The 25,227-nt window shown below is 41.7% G+C and overlaps 1 protein-coding gene across 1 annotated transcript in view; it reads left to right on the top strand.

Moving 5' to 3' along the window:
• LOC124157855 (zinc finger protein 384-like) overlaps positions 1 to 25,227 on the top strand; it is a 171,917-nt gene that overhangs the window by 16,772 nt on the left and 129,918 nt on the right. Inside the window, exon 2 of the mRNA XM_046532903.1 lies at positions 800 to 865. Within this exon, the coding sequence (XP_046388859.1) occupies positions 800 to 865 (66 nt within the window). The remainder of the gene's footprint in view (positions 1 to 799; positions 866 to 25,227) is intronic.

Here is a 25,227-nt window from a genome sequence, read left to right as displayed (position 1 = left end):
TGATTATTTATTCCAGCCAAGTATACTATGTTATCATACTTTTCTAATCATAAAATATATATGTGTAACGTAAACATGAATTTGTTTATTTTAATGGAACGCTTGTCAAAATAAATACTTCATTTTAATCCGTATTGTTACATCATACCTTTTTTATTACTACTCCTAGATATACGTCGAGAATATCTTATTTCTATTCTTACAAGAGAAGAATTTAAAAATCTTATATTGATATTTATTTCGTTTCTTTCGAGTTACTCTTTTATATTTACTTACATATGCAACGAACGTCTTAGAAATGATAGGTGTAAATCTCCCGCACGTTTCTTGGCCCAAAAATGTGACCATTACACCATGCATGAAGTCTCTGCACGCTTGATATGAATGTGTGCCTTTTAATTTACACCGCGAGCACGAAAACTTTTTATTTTGAGCTTCGGGTCGGACTACTTTGTTGGACCTATCAAATATCTCAGCGAGGAAGCAAGCCGAAGCGAATGTAACCTGTTCCGTAAGACGTCGAACATTGTATTTGAGTGGTTATGTCTTGGCCCTACGCAGTGACGTGGTCGATTGGTGCGACAAAGTCACTGAGGCCGACATTTTTTGCATCTCGGAACCGACGGGGAGTTGAATCTCAGCTGGTTCGCTTCTCATGTGTGTTTTGTTTGATGTGAGCCTATTATCGCTGTGAACGTTCTCTCTGTGTCGCTTCATTTCGTTCCGCTCTCTTCATCTCTCTTTCTGTTTCTCTCTCTCTTCCTTTTTCCCTTATTTCCATCATCGACAACGTCGGCAGCTCTCGCGAACCAACTCACAGCTCAGCGAACGAACCCTGGAGGAGTGCTGGTCAACCCTGCAACGAGTGAGTTGGCATCTCTACCGTTGTGTATAGTATCTTCCACATTTTACATAATTATTAAAAGTCTATTGGTCGTTTGTTCGTGGTGCAATACAATAGATTTTACTCCCGTACGGTATAAAACGTATCAGAATATGGTTTGGTACAAAGTTCGTACATCGTACTCCAATAGTTGTTCATTTGTTTTGTGAAGATCGTATAATTTTTTCGTCCATTATTGTTTTCCGAATGTGATTGCTCTACCATTTTCTTTCCCGTATACTTTTCTTTTACCTTCACACACCACCGTCCAGTTTCATTTGGCCTCAAGCTGCTTGTTTCTTTCGTTCTTGGAGTACGATCACCTTAGTTGATTTTTTCTCCTGCGGAGCAGCACGTTCGGTCGCTCTCATACTCGGGCGAACGTGGTGCAAATGTTTTTCGCCAGAGCGTCGGTCATTCCTTGGCAATCCATTTTTCATCATCCCCAGTACCGACGCTTCTCTCATCACTACATATCGCGCGTTTCTTTTCGTTTCTTTCTGTTGTAGGTACTATTGACACTTACCCACGATGTGCATGGAGTGCTTAACCGTTTTCATGGTAACACTCGGGATGTCTGTAGAGAATAACCCTGTGTCTGTTTTTCGTTCTCCTCGGTATTCTCATGTTTTCGTTTTTTCGTGTGAGAGCACGTCTGTTGTGATTGGTGACTTGTTAGTTTGTGTGTCTGTCTTTCTGTTTGTTGTTATTTCTTTATTTCTCCCATCGGATATTCTGCACTGCCCCTTCGATGTTGCCTGTCACACTGGATGTTGTGGTCGTCCTTTTGTTGTTTTAATCTTAAATCGTTCGCCAAAGTGTGTCAGCGTATATTCTATGTCTACTTTTGGACCGCGAACATGTTTCATGTAGGTCTCCTTGAAGAAGAGGTTTGATGTCACCAGTGTAATAGAAAAGGTTTCCTAGAATGGCGCCAGCTTCCATCACGATAGCGCTCATTACTGCGACGTTTTGAAAAACCTTCAAGAAATTTTCCCGGAAGATGCCTATAACTATTTACCCTCAAGATCTTCAATTATTTTAATTCACCCGTGCTATTAGAGCCCGTAAATTCGTTATATACGTCTTATTTCCCTTACTTGTGACGCAGTAATAATTTTTAGTAATCTTATTTGCTCGTACATCTTAAGATTTTTTCACCATAATATTTCGCAATTGATGTCGGAAATTCGCCAGGGAATTTATTTTTTTCGTTTTATGGAATTTAAAATCTTCTTTAGCCAAATGTTGAAAGAATATTTTCTATAAGAGCGTAATAAAGCACCATTTTTACCTCTAAATAGTTGTAGTCTAAAAATTAGCCTGGACCTCGCCAGTAAATGTTGTCTCTCACGTAACATATGATGACATTTATACACATATTGATATTGTAGAGGTATGAAGTGTTTGTTGGCTTGAAATTAGCATTCAATTCGCATTCAATAATACAATTGGAGCAATTCTGGCTGAATATAGAGAATTATTGTACGCCCCTATGAGAAAACACACTCAAATTCGTCGCGCCTAGCACACCTCAGCGATGTGACCTCATTTTTTGACGACACGGCCTTTGGATAAACACGGCTAAACGCCAACGGGCGTAGACCGCGTCTACGGCAACCGATTGAAAATGCACCATAATGACCGTTCATTTCCTTTTCGCCGCTTCGAAGGCGGGCCGTGATCTTAAGTGTCGCACTGCGGGGTGCCGGAGAGAAGTTAAGTTCCCCTCCCGACTTGCCCTCTTCTCTTCTTCATCTTCCCTTTATTCCTTCGCCTCCACGCCCTTTCGCCTCTACACCGTCATTTTTTTTCTCAACATCCCACCCATCCCTCCTCTCTTCGGTCTCATCCCACTCTTCCCCACCCATCCCACTCAGGGTGTGGTCTCCCCCGTAACATTAACTTTCGATCCGTCATTGTTTACGTTCCAGTTGCCAAGCCCCACCAATCGTGCCACCGGACTCGCTTGGCCATTTCCATTCTCATCCAAGGAGAGCTTTTTTGATAACCGTGAAGAGGATTGAAGACATTTGGAAGTCCCGTAGACCAAAATTCAAGGGACATCTCGTGAACTAGTATCCCTCAGCTCGAAACGCCGAGCGTATTCTCTCGGATAAATTGTTTTAGTTATAGTTCATCATCTAAATGAAAAAAGAGAAACCTTGATCGTGCTATCTATAATAATTTAGTATTTTTCGTTGATTATTGGAAAATCATATGAAGTAAATGGAAAATGGACTCATCTCAGATTTTTGGCAGTAATTTATTTTAATAGAAACCACGCCTTTCAATGAGAAGTTAGTAGGGATACTTTCTAATGCATTTGAATGGTTCAGTATGATTTTCCTCTCTAATAAATTATTTTGAAGATTTACATGCCGTATACAAATATGAGATGGTTTTTCTATGCCTGAAAAATATGATTGGTTGTCAAATGATCGATCATCTTTTATTTCAGCGTCTCTTTAATCGGTTATCCAGCATATGGATCACTTGAAACCATGATTACGCTTTTTTTCCATTACCATGCCTTCCTTATTTTATATGCCATGATGTAGCAATTCCTCTCCTGGAACACCATTGAATAGAATATTTTTGTATACCCGTATATTCTTCAATCCAATGCGAAATTGTTTTCTCGTGCACATCTTCCATCCACCATTTTAGCATTCACTTAACCCGGTAATCCCAGCCACCCTATCCGTATACTCTTTACCCACGCCCCTATCCCTTTATCTTTCCGGCGCTAATTCTCAATTTTAACCTTCCCCGCTCATCAAAGCTACATCCCCTGCCATCGCCCAATTATCGAACCCTTCCTCGTGCTACCCTTCAACACATATCCTCAGCGTGCAATCCCACGGGTGTCATTTGTTGCTCTTTTCCCCTGCAGTTGTTGCTTCACTCATCTAACGCTCACATTAGCACGCGTTTAACTCCCTACCCATGTCAATCCTATTATTATTTGCTAGTCTTGAATTTTATTTGAAGGAGTCGATTCCAGGCCTCAAAAGCGCGCGGGTTTACCGTTATCATTATCATCAAACACGTAATATCAAATACGAAACTAGAAGAATTATCGATCGAGTCGATTGATTATCATTCTTACTCTCCCGTTTATTATAGTCGGTTGAATTCATTATGTTCATTTCGTAGAAACCATTTGTTTATTAGTATATTTTTGTGTATACATTTAGATGTGGATGAGAAACTGGGTTTTGCCAAGAATTTAAAGTTAAATACCAACGACTAGGCTTGGGGTGTGTGGCATTTTTTTTTCAAAAATGGTTCCGCGGTCTTTTTAAATTAAAATCTTTTTGAAACAGAAGATAACCCTTAAAAAATTGATGGTTGAGGAGTGACGTGGTGAAATTGCTTCAAAAGTTTGAAAATTTCACATGCGATTCGTTGCTGTGCGACATCGTCAAATAGTTCACCTGAAGATATCGGACAGCGACGAAACTGGTCTTAGTAAAATCACATGTGAAACTTGCAGAAATTTTATTAGAAAAAAAAAACAAGATAACCTTAATAAGTGAATATTCAGAAAGATTTCGTTTAAAAAAATGACGCTCTTTTATCCCCGGTGCTTCTGCAAAATTACAAATTTTATGATAATGTAACAGATTAATCTGATACGAGTTCGTAGTTCATCCGCGATCATTCAATGCCCCTGTATGCACACTACAGTCCTCTCAGCGGGAAACTTGTGAGTACTTACGAACATGAAGCGTTCGCGTTATGGATGATGAAATTGCTCACTGTGCACCGAGGGGTGAACAATTTCCCCCTGCTTCTCTCCGACTGAATGGAGAAAAGCTCTCGCGAAGCGTGCACGCACTTCTTACCTCCCTGCGTATGATTTCGGGGGCCCGCCATGTTGGAAAGGGGTAGTGGGCCAACAAAAGGAGAGTCTCATGGTCTCCATATGAGTCATTGCCCCCTTCCCCTCCTCGTCCACAACACTCTCCCCCACCCTAAAAAAACTCACCCCCTCCTCGGATTATAAAAAAAAATAAAATAAAAAGGGAGTCCACACCCCATGCCGTTCTTCCATAAAACCTTCTCCTCCTCTCTCTCTCCCATACCACCTCAAGCGTATGCACGCTCCTCCCGAGAACTTTTATATAGCACCCCTTCTACCACTATACCCCTTCTACCAGAGTACCCCACCCCCTTACAAAGGCATAGTACCCCTTATTTTTTCGTCACCCTTCGCCGCCAACCCATTTTGTCCGTTTCTTTTTTTTTTAATTCATTTTTAATCCATTTCTGGGGTGGATGTGTGGGCGGTACCATCTCTCCCCACTCGCGGCTCTCAGTTCTAACCTCCCCCCCCCGTTTTTTCCAGCACCCCTGTCCCTTTCCCCCTTCTGCCTGGCCATATACCGTCTCCGCTGACCCCTGTCCTTCGCCTCGTGTTCCTACTACAATATATATAGGGCCAACGCCTTGTCCTCCCCCACCTTCAACTCAAATTTCTCACTCAGCTCTCCCCAACTCTCCTAAACTTGATCGCCGACGGTCAATGTCAGATAAAAAAGAATTGCCATCGATTCATTCATCCATTAATATTTGTTTTGCCCTTACTTATTCACGAGCCATGCGTGAATAATGTTAGGAGTTATTCCGTCTTTTTGTGATGGTGCCAAACGAGCATAATATTTCGTCGATGCTTGTCAAATGTGTCAAGGGGTGTTTTAATTCGACATTTCTGTGGGAAAAGTAGGTATCTGCGAGGAGTAGGTAGCACGTGGCTAGAGGCAGCTTTCAGTAGCAACGAACTGGGTCGCCCTGTCTAAATTTTCGCCACTGGAATCAATTTATATATTCATCATGGGTTGAAATTTTGTTTTAACCTTGAAATGCTTACTCATTTTTAATTAATTTAAATCTATATCGTGATATATTTCATGATAAAGGTGTAGCGAGTGTGCTATAATTTCCCTTAGATGAGGAGATTAGGAAATACTACCATTACGATACCGACACTTTCTCCAAGAGATTCAACTCTCAGTTATTAAAATAAAGGTTCTATGAAGGAGAATATGAAGAAAAATTTAAAGATCAACAGTATGAGAAAGGAGCAAACGAAATGTTTTCACCGACACGATGAACGTTTGGTAATGCTAAGGTAGGTAACTGTGAGGGAAAATGAGAAAACTTGCGTCCAAATTTGATACCACCCCTTAGACAGTGTGCGCACAGCACGATATCTTAATCGTTTTGTCTCGACGGGCGGGTCAACCCTTCCTCACCAATTTCGCCCTCACATGAGCCCCTTTACCGTCTCAATTCATCTCCGGACGTCGCGTCCCAGTCACAATGCGGGCCGATCATTCAATTTCGTGGACAGAACACTCAATAGGGTCGCCCAAAGTTACTTGTTTGTCGAGAAAGTGGAGTGGTCTTTGAACCTCTGTGCTTTTTAAATTCTTTCCACTTGCAAAGATGAAGGATAACCACTAAGCCATCGAACTGCGAGCCTAAATCTTACACTTGGAACACTTAGAGTAAACATATTTGAATGGAAAAAAGTTTTTTTTTTAATCGAGGGGTTATCTCTTTATTTTGAAGTAACCTCCTCCCAAGCAATATAAGCAATAGAGACCTAATTTCTTAGATTAAACTAATTTCTACAGCTATAAGTATACTATTTTAAGATGATGAATATTTTCATGATCTCCACAAATTTCAGTCCACGGACGCTAAGTGGCATCACCTCTGACTAACAATCAGTCATGTAAGAATATCCCGTAAAATCTAAATTCACTTCTTAGATGTCAGCGTAAAGAATGTTTTCTTCTGGAGCTCAAAAGACATTTTTATCATCTATAGTACTTAAGGTAGCTTCCCAGTAGACTAAAGCTGAGTACAAATTTGGAAATACCTCTTCAATGTCACTGTGGACAATGAGAAAAATTGGGAAATGAAAGTCTTAAGTATTAAGGGATTTCATTATAATCCTGATACGTGTCTTGCAAAAGAGAGCATTAAAACTAAATGAAATTAAACATTTCAATCAAAACAAATAACATTTAAAATAAAGTGAACGACAAAGTTAACGCAAACACCTATCGGGAGTAGGGTTGGGAGATCACTTGGGCTAAGATTTTTTTAAAACTCGCATGCACGTAAATGTTTTCTGTGAGCGTGAACAGAGCGAGCCTGTTAGTATCGATCAAGACGCATCGCCGCGGAATGTAGCCGAAGCACTTAGCATACGTCGTAGGAATTGCTGTTTTTTTTACGATCACGACAGGAAATTATCTCAAAGCCGTTTAAAACCGCGGTTCCTTATCTTTTCGCAGATCGACAATTCACCACGACATTGCGCTCGACGAAAACATTAAACTTTTCATGTACTTAGTCATGTTTCAATCACTTTCATGCGGCACAACATTTGTCCATATTCCCATTATTTTCTTGATTTTTTCCCTGCAAGTACAGGGGTGGCATTAGGAGGTAGGGGGAGGTGGTGGTCGCGCGCGCGTACAAGGGTCAGGGGCGGCTGCCGCCCCTGAGTGCCTTGCACGAGGAAGGGCGACTACCCGGCCGCGAAACGGAGGGGAAAAAATTGAGTGGGGGGGGTCGCGAGGGGTGTGGAGGGGAGGAGTGGGTGGTAGGGGGCGTAGGGGAGGGGAGAGAGCGTCGGGGAGGAAAAAAAAGGGACAAGTTGGACCAATGAGGACACGGCGTCCGTCTACCAAATGACGAATGAGGAGGCATTTTTTTCATCCCCCAATGACGCCCGATTTTTTTTCCTCCCCTTCTCTTTTATTCTCACTCGCTCCCCTCCTCCACTACCCCCATTGTCCCTCCTCCCGAACCCCGATCACCTTCTGAGTTTTTTTTTTAATTTCGTCGCGTCCCCTATTTTTCCCCTAGCCCCACCCTCGGCCGCAGTCCCTTCGACAATGTCCGTCTACTGCCTTTCAGCCTAGAAAAATCATGGCTAACGTCGTAGTTTAGTACAGAGAAAAATAGCCAGAAAATATCTATGAGGTAGTAAGGTCTGATGTATGATTTGCGGCAAAAATCCGGGAAGGGTAAAGAAAAAGGACATATTAAGATCCTTAGTTTGAGAGCTAAAAATGTATTGTCTTTTTTTTCGTTATCAATTAGATAGGGAATCAATCCAGGCATAATGATTGTAGGAATTAAAAAAAGGAGAGAATATTCAACACCAGTTTGCCCTGTGTTGATGCCGTAATAATGCCCCACCCAATCGATTTACCTGCATTTTATAGTCTGCCCTCCTTTTTCGGATACTTATATAAAGAATTCGTTATAGTTACATAAACGTGTGATCGAAGTTTGGCGAACGTTTATCCGCCTTTCGCACTGAAGGGTCTTAAACATTTATCTTTTCTAAGCACTCTCAAATACGCAATCGTCTCGCAATATCTTTCGGGTATTCTCATTTTATTTCCCAGATATTTGAAAATTATACGACTTTTTAATGCTCGACAGACGTTTCTTATTCTTCAAATCGTTACAAGTCGTAAAAAGTTGGTTGGCTCAGTAGTGGTGATTTGTAGCGAGTTCAAATCAGAATTAAATGGCCTTAAAATGACATGTAATATGTTGAAACTTGGGTTACGTAAAGTAAATGAAATACTTTCGCAGAACTATGAAAAATTGCCATGAGAAATTATTTGCAAACATCGTAATAGGGATGAAGAGAAGCGTGATAATGTGTAATATATTATGTTGCTATAATTTATGATGATAATTTTAGCCGTTCAAGGAAACTTCGCTCTTCCGAATGATGTTAGTCGCCTCGCGGAGAAAATCATCCGAGGTGATCCGTCCCGATGATCCCGCTAATGGCCACGCCACGCCCATCCCTGCTTCCGTGATTAGCCACCGTAAATGTTTTTGTTCCACTCGCTGAAGTACCAGGACTATTTGGATCGAAACTGCAAACCTGCGCTCGTCTTGGAAAAAAAAATTAGCGCATTCCTTTCATGGTGGAAACGCACCATGCATTGGAAACATGAGCAGCTTAGGAAGCCAATTCTGCCTGAACAACTTATGGCCATTTTAATGTTTGCCCATTAAAGTCGCACTATAGTCATAAAGAAAAATCGCAGTAACAGTTAAGCCTCCAGACGAGGAGATTTGTAGCCTTAGCATTTTTAACGGGGTTTTGATTGCGCTTTCTAATGAATTTCATTTGATGAAAGTTGCTAATCTCATTTGCAAAGCAGTTTTTTTATTGGTCATGTTAACCCGGAGAAGTAATAGGTATTTGAAAGCCTTTTGAAAGTCCATTTTTCTCTTATCTAATCGCAAGCCCGCCGGTGATTATTCTCAGGAATTTTTGAGGATAAATTCAAAAGTAAACGCCACCTTCCACACAAAAAAATAGAAAGTAAAATATAAAAGTGCACGATAGTAAAAAGTTGTTTCGTAATGTTTAAAACCGTCTCGAAACGATTGGTGAAATAATGTTTTCCGTATTATTTCCTCTCGTCTCTAACGCGCTTTGGTACAAGCACTAACAATTACCCCTACCTAGTAATGAGGATTAGGTAGTGGTGATGAATGGTTATTTACCACTATTGGAAAGCGGCTATTGTATACCTACATAGGGACGCGCAAGCTGTTCTCAAAGAAAACGGGAGAGGAAATTGATGCGCATGGCTCGAAGCGAGATAAGGATCTGGACGAAAGATTTAAGCCACTCCGAACACGTTTAGTGGTCTTCTCCCACGTGATAATTTTCCATCGTGCTTGTAAGTTTAGTGAGGCTCGTGGTAGTCCACCCTGGGGCCGCGTCTGTATGTTTTGCGTCACGATTTTCCATGGTCTTGGAACGATCGGCTGGTAGCGCACATCTGCTGCGCCACTCACTGCCCGCCGGGTCCCGTCAAAGAGCGTCGTCCCTTGAATGGCCGGCTTTTCGGAGTATGGCGCAAGCGACGCGGCAGGGCGCCACAGGTGGGTCCGGTCGTGGGCGACGCACTTCCTGCCACCCCCACTTCACCTCTGACCCCTCCCCCTCCTCACTTGAGAAGTGGGTGGGGGTCATTTACGGCCGACCATGTCCACCTCAGTCCGTCCACTCTCTCTCCTCGTCCCCCGCCGTTGAGCGGTCGACTAGCCGGAGAAATTATCAGCGCAGCTTCCCTGCCGTCTTGCTGTTTGGATGCCAAAGCGATTAATTAGAGGTTTCAAAGAGAAAAAAATTAAATGGCTTCATTAAAATAAAAATTAAATTAAATCCTAGTCACTTGAAAATGGCAACAATGCTGTATGTTGTTCTTTATCTTCAAAATAAAAATAAAATAAAAAATGTCATTTTTGCCAATATTTCAAAATAATTCTATTCATATGCATATACGGTTCTAGAATTTCTCCATATCTTGCTCTCAAAATAGTTTTAGAATAAATAGGGGCTTCCAGATTTTCTTCATATATTCCTGGCATTCTAAATACCGTCTACTACTTAATGTTCGAAGACAAGTTGACTTATGACGAGCAGAAACAGCCTCTAACGCGTACGAAGATTCATCAGAGATCAAGGTACGTGGATTTGAATCCAGAATACTTTATTCAACGTAAGATGCCGGTTATCTCCTGCAAGCACCAAGCCACACGAGATCGTTTACACATTACCCGAGGGCGTGAAACTGTAGAAAGGACCGAAGAATCGGAGATGGGGGTCTTGCCGCCGGCGGGATCCGACCCCGGTACCGAAAGGGGACGGTGCAAAGGGGCTCCGCACGCCGCGGTGCAGGAACAAAAGGGCGAATGCAAATATGTCGTTGAATCACGCGCCCCGGGACCATCTCCTCCCTCCCCTTCGCACGCGATAAAAAAGAGCCACCCGTCCCTTTGGCAGCGAGCCATTGTTAAGTCTGCTCGTCCACCGCGTGGACCAGAGGCCGCCGCCACCGACGCTGCCTCCCTGGAAACCGGTTATTTCTGCTGCCCCCCCTTAAAACTCCATCTCGCTACAACCCTTTAGTTTTTTTCATCCCCCTTCCCGGCCCGTTTCAAAAACTCTTTCCTACGAGAAGGGGTCCTTTTTCTCTTCCCCTGTATTCATTCTTTTTTTATTCCTCTAACACAAGGGTCGCGCTTACTATAACAACCCGCCCACTACCCTTTCCATTTACCTTCCGCGATCCTCTCGCGTCGCGTTTACGTCTCCGAAAAAAGGTAATCATTTGCACATCCACTTCAACACGACCATAAAATTACCCCAAGACCCATCTTTCGCGCACCCCGCTGCACGCCGAACACGGGTTGTTTCGTACCCCATAGCGACAGCAAGCACTTTATTCCGCCGGCCACAGATGTCCATTATTCGCCCCTTTTCGAAATTTCATCTCGGGAGCGTATTATAATGGTTTTTACAAACCGTCGCGGTGAGGTGATGTACTTCCACGGGACCCTGTGCGTTACGGCTATCACGGAAGGGTTCGCGCACGCGTGCTGCATAATTGTTGCCATGGTTAGACTTTTCCTGGATGTAGGATTCGTTCTCGAGGGAAATACTATTCCCCTTGACCTGGGGACGAAGCAGGACCCCCTGGATAAGCTACCAATGCTTTACGCTACGATCGTTAACTTTTCCCCAGTTAATATTTTAGATGCAAATGCTTTGTAAGATTAATAATTTTGGAGCATTTAGTGCTGGTCCTGCTTACTCTTTTTCAAATTAGGCCGTGTGGTTTTATTTTTCCCCAAAGGAATATTTACTATTGATTCTCTGGTTAGTGACTTGGTCTATGTTCGTAGTACTCACCTATAAATGCTCTAACTTCTAGATTGAATGTATGATATGTGGTACAAGTCTTACTTTATTCTTTCGTTCCGTTTCCAGCGTGTTACGATACATCTCGGGTTAGGGCAAGGAGTAGTTTTTTCCAAAGGTCGTCGCCCAAAAAATCTACCTTAGGGACATATGTAAGGCTTTATGCATAAAAAAGAATCCATATCATGCTCCGTTGTCGGTTTCGTGCTCACCTATAAAATCGAGCGGTTTTATACCTGTCTTTGAACTGATCATCCTCAGGCATGAAGAGGCCGAGTTTCTCGTGAAATGCTTAAAGAGTTACCGATGATTGAATGAATGGTTTATAGCTTTTTTTAGCCATTAAAAGGCATATCCCTTGGGCTATTTTAACATGTTTCCCAAGAGTTAACCGCACGTGAACATCTGGTCAATTAAAGTACCGTTTTTCTCCGACAGATTCTCAATTGCCATTGTTGTAATTTCCCATTCGAAGTGTTGCTTGAGCTCCTCCAGTAACAACAATGAAGTGATCTAAAAGTTGCTTTCAGCGTTTGTAGAAAGGAAAAAATTGAATGCCCATAAAAACTGACATTGAGTTTATAGTTGACTTTATATTAGCAGTACGACGCTATAAAATTGAAACTTCCTCAAACTGATCAACGAAAAGGCAAGTCAAGGTTTAACTTATCAAGTAAAGTATTTAGGAAAAGCAAATCCTGTCATTTTAAGAGAAAGATCTGAATTTATTTCGCATATCTTCTACAGTTCTGACTCCAATTGTATCGATCAAAAACGATGAAATTAACCCGAGAAAACAAGTTCAACCCTTGTCACACAGCCGCTCATCCCGTATGCCGTTTCCCGGAATTGGCCAATCTTCTGAATAACCAACATTCTGAATAATGTGTCATTCCTCCGAGAACACTTATTTTCTTCGAATCGAGTCATTTTTTATCGCATTTTATCATCACCACCAACGAAGGAGGTCAAACAAAATAGTAATGAAAAATAATTTCGAGCCATTTCATTCGGTGACGAAGCGTAAAAAGCCAAAGCGTTCCCGGGGAATAGGAGAAGAAGCCGTAGTGTTTTATTTTTTTAATCTCCCTCCGCGGAAACTGGAGAGGGAGAGAGTGTTGTCTGTGAAGGGGTATTGAGGAAAAACAATGGAGGAAGGCGACGGTATGTAATTCTATGTGTGCATCAAAGGGGGACGGGCGAACGTGCGAGTTTCTGCTGCTGTTATTATTTCTTGCTCTTCTTTTTTTTTTCTTTCAACCCGAGGTGTCTCCACGACGCGTTTCTAAAGGGTGCGAAGGAATGCTTGGTTGCGTATGCGAGGGAAAAAAGTGGGAGAATGGGAAGAACTGGAGGAGAGTGTGAGGGAGGGATAGTCAGTTTTTAAAATGATGCGGGGATGGGGTTGGTGGGCGTAACTGTTCATAATTGAGAGGGAAAGGAACAATAGGAGTGGGGGAAGTGAGGGATGGTTCGCGTTCAGCTGGGCTTTACTCCAGGAGGAAGATTGCGAGAGTGGGGTGAGGTTATTATGGGATGGGAAGGTTCGGGGAGATGGTTGGGAAGGGGTCTTAGAGTCGGTGGAGTGGGGTTCAGTGGCGGAAACAGGTAGCAGCGGAGCGCTATAGGGGTCGGGACCATCTTCCAGGAGAGTGGCAAGAAAAAGTGTGTAGCCCACGACACGACGAACCGCTGCGATTAGGCTGCGGGTCATAGGTAGCCCGAGTGTAGGAATTCTCGGCCGTAAATCAACCAAGAGTCTCGGATTTTGCCGTGTAACGTGAGCCAAGGGTAAAGTCCCGCCCTGCATATAATAAATCGTTCGCGGAAATATTTTTTATTTATTCTTATTTTGTTTCCAGAATGTAATTTCTCTTGCCATGTATGTAATGTAAGGGGTAGGGATGAGAAAACTCTAATTTCAGAAATCGCTGATGCTGGCTTATAGATAATATGTTGTGTATTTTGAAAAATCTTGATTTAATTGGTAGGATTTGAAAACATTGCAACGGCTGAAAAACTTTTGCGTGACAGTGGTTTGATTTTTTTACAAAATTGCATACATCAGTGTGCTTAATAATTTTGATTTAGAGGCTAAAACAATTCAACTCAAAGATCCGTTATTTTTGGTGAATTTTCAATATTATCGACCATTATGTACGCCATTCATTACCTAAAGAAGCTGAGGCGTACTTCGATGAAAATTAAAAATAATGAGTATATTGAGTTTAACCTAAGTGCCTTTTGCAGGGTATTCATAAGACTCATGGTGACTGATTTGAAAGCTCATAGACATTGTTGGGTACATAAACATTCTTTTTGCTTCCATGAGCATTCCCTATGATAATCAGATAGTCAGCGACTGAGTGCGAATCCAGGTAGGTCATCTGAAAGCATTGACTGTAATGGTTTTGCCGATCCGACGCTCAAATCTTGATTCAGCAACATTCATTCCATGCTTGTCGTCAATTGCAAATATATGCAGCAATCCGACTTGAGCAATGTTCTTGGAGATCCACACGAGGTTATGCATGTGGAGACACGGCATACCTGGCTTCCGTTCGCCGAGAAAACGATTAAGTCAAAGTGAACCGGGAGGAAGATTAGAAAAGGACTGGGCACAAATGGATGGATGTGTATAGAGAATAGGAGATGGGATAATGGGTCTGGATCAGTTCAGGTGGGCCGTGGGAGCGTATAGAGAGGGCCCTCCTAGAAAGAACAAAATCTGCATACACTCACGGACCATATGCATATGCAACAACGGGAATAACCCTTCGCTTCCTCGCAACCTTTGCCCCTACCCGCTCACCACAAAGGAGTTTGAATGGCGGGCTACCTCCGCTACGCCCACGATTTTTTTGGGAGTCATCTCCTTCTCTTCTCGGGAGGGAGCGTCCAGTTTTTTTCTTCTCCGACCGGGTCCCGCGAGGAACGTCGGAGCCAAGGCGTCGCGTCTGTCCCCGGGGTCGGTGGTCGAGGTGGTCGGGGTCACGGTATGCCAGCTGCCTCTGTCAAGCTCCCCATTCCGAGCCTACTCATCTCCCTTACAGGCTCAGTCTCTCTTCAGCCCTTCAATTCAAATCGAAGTCATTAAAATCGACGGAGACGAATGCAATATTCATCCTCGCTTCAACGCTTACGTAATACAATGTTGGTCACTGCTTTCACGAGCAAATAGTAGGTACTCATCTAGGTCTGAAATATCCTCAATTAATCGTTTTTATGTACACGGCATAGATTTTTCTTATATCAAATTTCATTGATAGGCTTTTCGATGAAACAGTTTTTAGTATTTTCTCTAGTTTCAGGTTTTGTCTCATAGTATTGCACTTTTCAAATATTACTCATTATCTATCTTAAAGATCCTAAATGGTACGTTTGTATGCATGTGGCATCGATTTTTCTTGCATCGAAGTTTATTGATAGGTTTTTTGAGGAAATAATTTTAAGTTTTTTTTCCCTAGTTCGAAGTTTTTTCCATCAATATTTCGCTTTTTTTCCAATTTTATAAGCTAAGTAGATGGTTCTGCATTTTATAATCTCTAGGATGGCTATGAAAATGTTAAGATTAAAAGTTAATGAACGGTGGATTGTATCCATTTTCATCGTCTAGAAATACTAAATTATATTTAATCGCCTTTGGAAAAAGTGATTTTCGTTTGTTTGAAAATAATTTACGTGCTCTAGATCTTAACATGTGGATGATGCCCAAGACTTTTCTCCTTTATGACATCGCTCATCGGCGATATAATAATAAAACTGTACTTCCCGTTAGTTTCCGCCGGATCACCATCATCGGGAAGCATCCAAAGAAACATTCGGTGAGCGTTCAAAGAACTCAAGATAAAAAAAACGGTAGCTCAAGACCATTTCGTGTATATGCTTCTGTATCGTTTTACGGGCAAGCCACTTCAGACTGGAGAGTGAGGATCGCAGGTTAGAGTGGAACCGGTAGGTGGCGGACGAAAAAAACTTGAAGATGTTTGCCTTCAGATAAGGGCCGTGCCATAACCTGGATTGGGGAGTGTTTTTTATTCCGGATCTGATAAACTCGCCTTTTTCACACTTTTGCCTGCTCCTATAGCGGTATAATCGCTCGGGCCATCTGTTATTTTTTTATCCTCAACAGCCCCACGCTTTAGCGGGCACTTTGTCACGGCTCTCGGATTTTTTTTCGTGCTCTTCACGAGCTAATAAGAAAATTGGGCTTGAGATAATACGAGGTGATTGATAATCATTGCGTCAAGAAAAATGAGTGTAAATTATGTTTATCTTCTGCTATCTGGCCATCTGCGTTTTTTTGCAGAAGACTGTCTCCCTTTAAATGGCATTCATTTCGTCTCATAAACATGAAATATGGAATGGTTGCATGAAGAGTGAAATCTGAAAGTACAGATTCATTCATATTATTCCTTCATACGGTCTCTTTTCTTCAGATGGCATAACGGCGTATTGCGAAATTGTTTCACATTTTTATGGTTCATTGTACCACTGTTGAATGGGCTTGGGTAAATAACTTAGCACAAGATTCACAGCCCAGTAATTGTCTCCGTAAACTTCGTATAGACTCGGTTTCTTTTGCAATTTATATCCATCTTCATGGATTGCTTTATGAAATAAGTGTTCTTCTTCCTTGTACACGGCACTTTCTTTTTCCATTTTTTTGTCCCTGTTTCGATTGAGAACGGTTTTTTTCGTTTCTAGATGCGTCTCAGCCTCAAAGACGCACGACTTCATGAATGGCTGGACTAAAACCTCTAACTGAAATGTGTCAATGAATGAATATGCTGCTGCTTTTGCAGCGAAAACTCTTCTATGTTGATTTCATGTGGTAAAGTTATATTTTGTCGTGCGGCGAACTTTCCTCTACTGATATCTAATCTACAGCTAGGATAGAGACTCATTGATAAGAAATGCATTAAACTGTCGAAGTTACAAATTCCTCACTCATTAATCACTTAAAATATTTTTCATCAGCCATAAGACGAACCGATTTTACTTCCTTACTTTCAGTATACTATGCACCTCACTTGTCCTCACTGAAACGAGATTCATCCAAAAGTTAGAATTTTTCGTAATGTCCTTTAGTTTCTACTGCCTATTTACATGCGCATATTTCGAAGCGTCGTTCTGTGCATTTGATCCTTAAAAATTAATTTTTTCCTAACACTAAATATATTCTGTACGAACGGGTAACCCTTACCATAGCCCTCGTTCGTATTCCTTCCCACGGATTTGGCTCATTATATTATTAGCCCGGGATGTCGCCGACGATTCTTCCGCGGCAAAATCTCGGGAGCTCCTCTATGCTCCATTAGGTGGTTGCATGATTCAGCAGTAACGTCTCCAGCGACCCCTCCGCGCCAATGAATATCGTGTTTGCATACGGGAGCTGGGAAATTAAAATGGGAGGGTTAGGACAAAAAAAAATTGAAGACCGCTACCGTAATTTTTTTGGCCTCATAGAAACAAAAGTCGTAACGGCTTCTCTCTCTCTGCCCTCCCCTCCCCTTCTTCCGAACCGCTTCACCCTTTGGATACGTACCATCCGTCAACCCTTCCTCCTTCCCCTTTCCCCGCTGGTTCTCACCTCGTCATCGCGGTGCGTGTACTGTGAGCCCCGCGCGAGTTCCCCAATCCACCCGCCCGAGGCAATGCCACTGGGTCGTACTTTAGAATAACCATGGAGGTGGTACTATTGGAAGGATTTGATGTAGCTTTATCAATGTCAGATTCCTTCGTAGAGATATATGCCGATAATACCCAGCATCATTGTGGAAGTGTATATCTACCTTAAATATTCCCTGATGCATTCAAAATCATAAACTGGGATGAATAGTTTAGTTTTTAGATTAAAACGGCGATTAAATACACTAATGTCATCAGTTTTACGGTTTACTGCAGCGTGAAATGTCTATTATTACAAATATGATTCATATTTAAATATAATAATGAACATATATTCTTATGAAATAATTCTGTACACCCTTCTGAAATTATTGTATATATCCCTCTGCTTCTACTTAAGTTTTATAATTATCTTTCATGAAAACCTTGAATTCAAGTATATATCAGTCCGAAGTCTACTTCATTACCTTATATCAATGGTTTCTTAGGATAGCGTAGTAATCTTAACCGTCACTATCTGTCGCAATTCCATATTTTCGGTATTACATCATCAAGACAACCATACAATCTCTGGTTAGGCATTCCTAACAAGTCTTAGAGTTTCGTCTTGAATATATTTTACTGATACTCGAAGATTTATTTTTCTCTCAATCTGTCACGGAATATATGCTCAGTTCAATGGCAACGTTCTTCTGACTGATTCATGTTCATTTCCGGGATAGCTAACTAAAATCATTCAACCATAATTCTTTCACTGTAATAACTTTTTTCTGCCTCAGCATTGGCAGTTTTTGTTCTCTTTCGAAACTCTTCTTTGGCTGAACACGCTTCCATCCCTTAGCCTTGACGTATTGTTTTTTGCCCCTCTTCACAGAGAAATTCTATGAGCATATTTTGTAACCTTCTTATTTTCCTTCTTATTTTTTGCGAGTAGTTACTTGTGTTTCAGGGACGGCCAATCAAATTTTTTTCCGCCGTGTATGCCTACATGTTTCATTTTAAATAATATGCAAGATTTTTAACCTTCTGTCCCCTTTCCGGCGACGGCGTCTTTTATCTCAACATGCATATCATAGAAAATTTAATTTTAACTGCAAGAGTTAGCTATTTTGAGGCAAAAATTACTTTCATTTCATAAAATTGTGCGAATTGTGGCAACATTATGACTGCTGGAAATGACACGGATAACAAAACCAATATATCACGAGTTACTCATCATTGTTCAAGAATAAGGATTTGACTTTACACTACAAGCAACACGGAATCAAAATATTATCAATTTCATTCTGTTTCATGAATCCTGAGTATACTCATGTCAGTTCTCTTCCATTTCTCATTGGAGCTCTCAATGCCGTTCCTTGAACCGATAGTTGGCAATCAAAGATTGTAAATAGGGTCCTCGCATTATGGGAATTAGGAGCTCTGAAACGCTTCCATGGATATATTTTTACTATGCTCCGGTTCAAAAATAGCCCCTCTATTTCTCTTCTCCTGAATTTGGCAAGAATTCCCATCTCAAGAAAGAATAAAATAGACTTTCAACCGTCAGCAAGAAGTAAACTTATACAAACATTAAAGCTGCCCATTCTTTCCACGGAATTCAAGGTACTGGCCATTTTCATGGGCTCATCACGTACTCATTTCTTCACCTTGGTTCAAGTTACACGTGCTTTTGGCCTCCATAAGTGTTTCTAACTTTCTTGGATTCAATCCCGAGTCATTAGTGAGAAAAGACGTAATGATTCAAGAGGGAAAATTTTTACAAACTAAGTAGGTGTCAAGCTGTCAGCCTTATCCTCATTCCATTACCGTTCTAAGGCACTCGAAGAGCACTAAGGTAGAATTACAATTATCGCATTGGAGTTGCGTTGGATTCCTCCCTTGGCAAAACGAAAAGGACCTGTATGTAATGTTTTCCACTCCGGAATGTTATATCCCGCCACTGTTGTTTTTCGTCTCGGCATGAGGCTTGCTTTTGAAACCATTTACACGGAAGCGATGACTGAAGTCGTGATATCAAGATCTTTTGGTCGTATTTTTGTATTACAGCTCATTCTACCCCGTCTTACATTCGATGTGGATTCGCGTATCTTCGAACGCGTAACATTCAGAGTTCTCTCTCGCGATATTTAGTATCAACGCGTGCCACCCTTCGATAAATATCGCTTCGATAGATATCGCGTCGATGCTATCTCATGCCTAAGGATTCGTTCCTGAAGTGAAATACAGGTTCCAACTCGACCCAACCCCCTTTTTTATGTTGCACCCTCTCAACCCGCTACTGATCCACGCCATTGCCACCCATTGCCTTGCCCGAATCCCCTTCTACCTTCTCCAGGGCGCTTTCTGACTATCTTGCCCCGGCTACCGAGGAGGACCTAGCCGAAGGACTGTGTTGAAAGAAAAAAAGCATGAATAAGAGACGAAACCTTTCCCTCAAACCTATCATCATCGACACAAAAGTCATATTTTCTTTAGGGAGAGCACGGCACCGATCGGCTACCCTTTTCGGTATTGCCGAAAGACACGAATATCTAGATGGATTATCCGTGGATAGGAAGCGCTCCGGGCTGGAAGGTAATGGCTGAACGGAATGGAGTTCTCAAAATCTCGACACGGGAATATATATATATAGGTTGAGAAAGAGAACATTGAGTATATTTTATGAAATTCGGGTTTTCTCAGAATGGTTCGGCCAACCCATCCAACTTCTTCCTTTGTCCAAGTCGTATATATTTGTGTTTGGAGAGCCATTGTGTGTGGAAAAGGGAGCATAAAAACTTTTGAATATAAAGCGAAATTCGATTGAGTCCCCTGCCATTACGATTCCCACTAGTGCCGCTCAACATGCACTCGGGGAGAATAAGAATCGCTACGTTTTTGCTGAATCCAACGTACGTGACTGTCACTTCAAAGACAAACGTTCTCTCTGCAGCTAACCTTTTGCGAGTGGAAGGAGGAAAAAATAATACTTCACGTAACGATATCATTTTCTTGCACAAAGCTAATTCCTTTCTACAAGAACAAGAAACTCAGTGTTCATTACTTGGAGAGCGAGGTTACATGAACTAGGGATTGTGTCTTTTTTTAATTGCTCTTGGAGAAAAGTGATTTCAAATTTTGACGGGATGTCAATCTTGATTCGAAACAAAATAGCAAATTCATGACAGCTGGCGTCAATGGAGAAAATTTATTCATAAAGCTGGAGTAATGATTTCTAGCTAGCAGCCAAAGATCTACCGCTCAATCGTACAGGAATACAGCGTTGCATTTCGTAATTTCATATAAATAATTAGAATACACGTGCGTAGTAAACTTATATAAGAGAATGAACAAGTTTTACTTTTGATAATCTCCTTAAGATGTTCTCAATTATCTAAGTTCTTTACTATCCAATGACACTTCTACTGGGTATTAATAATTTTTATTATTTTTCTCTTTGTTTATCATCTTGGTTTATCAGTTTTTCATCATTCCTTAAAGTTAAGCTAAAATGGTGCACGTTTGAGATTTTTTATACTGAACAAGTTGTCATTATGAATAATTGAAGTGCATAATAGGTTAAAGGATGTTTCTGAGACTTATCATTCAATAAGATTATCTGTTACACGAACAGAAATATATCAGCAAAACGAAAGAGCAATTGACATGGGAAAATCGGTGTTTGAAAATTCCCTTATGAGTTATAGAAAATGAACAGTCTCAGGGTTTATTTTGCGAAATTTATCCAAGATGGATGAAAGGACAAACTGCATTTTTTTTAGCAAATTTCACGAGGCGAGAAACTTTTTGGCGATCCGGGTTTCTACACGTTGCGTTATCATATCAAAGTCGCAAAATTTATCTTTTTATTCATTATCCTTGGAAAAGTATTTTTTCGTCAAGAATTTAGCAAACCAGTTAACAGTCCTTTCATTAATTCAACCCCATAAGATGGCTCAAAGATTACTTATTATGTCGATAATATTTTCAGTTCTTCAATGGCATTTGGTGAGGTTTTTTTTATATTGCAACAGTGAATAATCACAGAAATGATCGCGTCAGTTAGAACATTAGGCCAAACTTTTCGACAGAGGGCATTCCGCCGCTGACCGTGCCTTTCTCCGAATTCACGGAGGAAGGAAAAGAGCGAGACTGAGCAAAAAAGAAGATATTCGAGGGGAACTCGTTTCTTCCGCGCTTTCCTCATATTTTTTTCCTCCCTTCCCCCTTCCATCAGAACAGGAGAGCCAAAAGTTTGAGAAATTACTTTTCCCTTCGTTCCATATGCATTTTCATTCTACGGCTTTTACACATCGCTACCCAAAAGAATTCTTCGCCTCCCTCTATTTCTTCCCTCACCCCATTTTACCGCCCACCCCCCACTTCCCTGTAACCCTTCCCACGTCCTCACCCCTCCTCCCTCCTCCACCTAGCCGAAAACCCCTTCCTCTCCTTGGCTGATCTTCTTTTGTTCCGAAGAAAGTTGTCGGCCAATGGCCGCTCTTCGTTTTTAAAATCGACAGGTGCGGTATTTCCCACGACCCCCCCCCCCTCCTCCACTATACCACCCCCCCTACACTACCTGCCACTACTCCTACACACCTCCCGTCTTGAATTAGCCTCCACCCCCGCAATCATCATACTCGACACCTCTGCGTCGCTCCAGTCGAAATCGCCACCTCTGCTCCCGAAGGAGAGGCCCACTCCTGCCGCCTGTGTCGGGGGCGTGATATCTCCCTTCGCTCTCGACGCTTGTCATTTGCAGCGTTACTTAAGGGCCCCCGCGCACGCAGGCCACCCACGAGACCTATGCGGGTGTAAGTTTCTCTCGAGATGTCCCTGCAATGGCACACAATTTATAGCCTACGTAGCCTAGTGGGTAGAACGGTTGCCTCGTGATTGAAGGGTTTCGCATTCAAATCCCGAGTAAAGCGTTCGGAAACCCCCTAATAAATAATCTTAGAAGTACAAGATGGCCCAGGGAAAGGAACTGGCCCCCCTACCCTGAATGTGCGAGCCTGCTATGCCTCTGGCAAAGTCCGAGATGAGCTCTACCCGCACCTAACCGAACCAACCGTCGGGATGAATCACTTAGTGAGTGGCGTATTTAGACCAAACATTTCGCCTCGGCTAAACGTTAATCGCTCTTATTGATATGGTAACATCTTAGTGTTCACGCTGGTTAATTACGTATTTATGCATGACATTTTTATAAGTTGTCTTTGTATTTTTCAATGAGATCGCTATATATGACCTTCATAACACGATGTTCATCTTTTATGAGGAAGTATGGTATTAGTCGTGGAAGGTTACTCGGAAGTATGGTATTATTGTTTCTCAGCGAGGAAATTGGTAAAAATATCTCGGTAGTGTTTGTAATTCCACCATAAGAAACATAGCGGTAATATTTTATTCCCTCAAACCTTGTTTCCATCCTTTGTTTAATAATCGCAAAAGGAAGAGGAAACGAGATTCGATGCCGAAATTTCCTCGCGCTAAAAAATGAAAAGAATAAGAAGTTGCGGAAGAATGCCTGCTGCCTCCTTTCTCCTCTTTTTTTCATTCCCTCCTTGAGCAAAACTCTTGCCGACCTCTCACCCGCTCAAGTTTTTCCCTCGCCCCGAAATGAAATAGAATTTAATTTCCAAGCCCTCTTTCCCTCAACCACCGCCCCTCTCCCTTTGGCCTAACCTCCCCTCTCCGCCCACCCCTCCTCTTCGGAGAGGACGGCCAACCCCCGCGCTAAAACGACAACTAAGTGGGTTTCTTCCACTGCTCTTATAATTTCCCAACTCACCCTTTCCGCCCTCCCTCCCCCTCTATTTCACTCCTTTGCCCAACCGTTAACCCCCTCCATGACCCCACCCTTTATCTCGGTCTGGAAGAAGGATGAGATAGGGAGGCGATCGCTAAGAAAACTGTGAAAGCCCGACATTGTGATGGACATTTGTATTTCTGGAGAAATGGGAGAATTCTTGTAACTGTAAGGATTTGATTGGAAATTATTAATTTACATATTTACTTAGGTAAATATCTACTGTGTGTGTGAATAATTTGATATAAAGAATATAATAAATGAAACGTAAATGGCGTACTGCTTTGTTCACTTAGTCAAGTGGTCAGAGATGGCCCAAATTGTGATGGCTGACCAACTTAACATGCCACGGAAATGACCGAGCTTTTCACATGATGGTTAAACCATTAAGACTCTTGCAGTATGCAAGGATTTATGTAGATTTAATTCGTCATTTATTTTTTCACTTTAGGTGATATTACCACTATTGAGAATTACCGGCATGTAGCAGCCAGTCCCCTGTTATATATAATCCCAAGTTTTAACAAATAATATCACTACACTTAGTTTAGTTTGCTTTGAAAAAGCAGTTTTTTTCGCAAATGACCTATTGGCGATTTTAGCGTTGCTTTCAAGAATTCAGGATAAAGTAAAAGATTTTATGAATTGTGTATCAGTGGCGACCCAGTAAGCATAAAAATTAAAATTATATGAAGATAAAAGAAATCTGGTCTTCAAATACCCGAACAGAAAACCTTTCCATTCTCATTGCGCCGTTGCAACAGCGCCCTCGACCCGCCGACCACAAGCAAAACACCGAAAACTTCTTCGGAAACACCCACACACAAACCATTTCAAGGTATCCCTCGAGGGGGTGAGTGAGTGGAAAGGATAAAAAGGGGAAAAAAAGATGCCTTCGCATCCGAGATGGGATAAAAAGAGCGAGCCGTGAGTATCTTCCTCGAGAGCCTTCGACCAACAACCCTTCCCTTGCGAATCTCTCACCCTCCGCCTTGGCAAGTGGTACCATACCCACTCGAAAGAAGAAGAAAGAGAGGGAGCCCTTCGAGTCCCTGGGGGAATATGATGACCCACATCACCACGGAAAAACCTTTCTCGTTCCCAGATACGGGTAAAGTACCAAGAAAAGTAACTGGGCTCAGTAAGCGTTACTTTTTAAAATTTGCACTCAGTTATGAGTACTGATTCCGCGTGGTCACTCTCCGTTAATACCTAGAAATTCAGGGAAACATATAGATTTTCAAAAAAAAAATCCTAGAGACCCCTTCGAGATAGCTATTTTAAGTAAAGTTTATTTCAAGAGTGATTTCCGTTGATGTTATAAAACGTAAAAACTTTGTCTACGCAGGATGTGTAACATTTCCATGTGATCTATATCACAATCGAGTTAAGAAAAATCGTGTAACTGAACTGAAATATTTCGCAGTTCGCGAAAATTTGGGCCCACTAAAAATTACTAATAAATCATTGAAAAGTTGTATTTCCCGTAAAACTCGAGTGTTGATATTCTCTCGTCTTCTGGCACTTCGGTATATAACGCAGTATTATATGTTTTTGCTCAGTACCTTATGTTTAATAGCAGTTACATTTCATTTCGTTCCATAATCAGATATACATATTTAACTTTTTGGCCACTCTTTAACATCAGTGAATAATATTTTCATGTATTCTAAATACTTAAATGTCCTTTAAATTACCTTATCGGATTGGATAATTATCTGTTACAATAAGAATCTCCTGATTTCGGCTCTTTTTTTCTTCTGCTCAAGTTCAACTACTATCCGAGTACAGATTAGTCAGATCAGTTACATTTTTTCAAATGTGGCGATTATACGAAAAAATACCTTTCATGCAACCGTTAGCGGTAACTCAGTTTCTATTACCCAGTATCTAAATGTGTTCTTCCTCATCTCCAGCCACCCACCTAATCCCTGCCGCGGGGTAGTGAAGGCCCCAGCCCCAGCGCCCAACTATAAGGTTCTCTAGAGGGCACCTAGCCTCCTCCTCATAGCCTCAAAAACTCAGCCCATCTCCATCTCTTATCTCGCCCAAGAAATTCCGAATTTTAAAGAGTTTGGACGCTCCCCGTAAAGAGTTGCGCGTTCTTCAGATCTCTTCCCACTCCTACACACCAGTGTTTGCTTT

The sequence above is a fragment of the Ischnura elegans genome, chromosome 4, assembly GCF_921293095.1.
Source record: "Ischnura elegans chromosome 4, ioIscEleg1.1, whole genome shotgun sequence".
Classification (NCBI taxonomy): domain Eukaryota; kingdom Metazoa; phylum Arthropoda; class Insecta; order Odonata; family Coenagrionidae; genus Ischnura; species Ischnura elegans.
The sequence above is the reverse complement of the archived record's forward strand: the minus strand, read 5'-3'. Positions and strand labels throughout refer to the sequence as shown.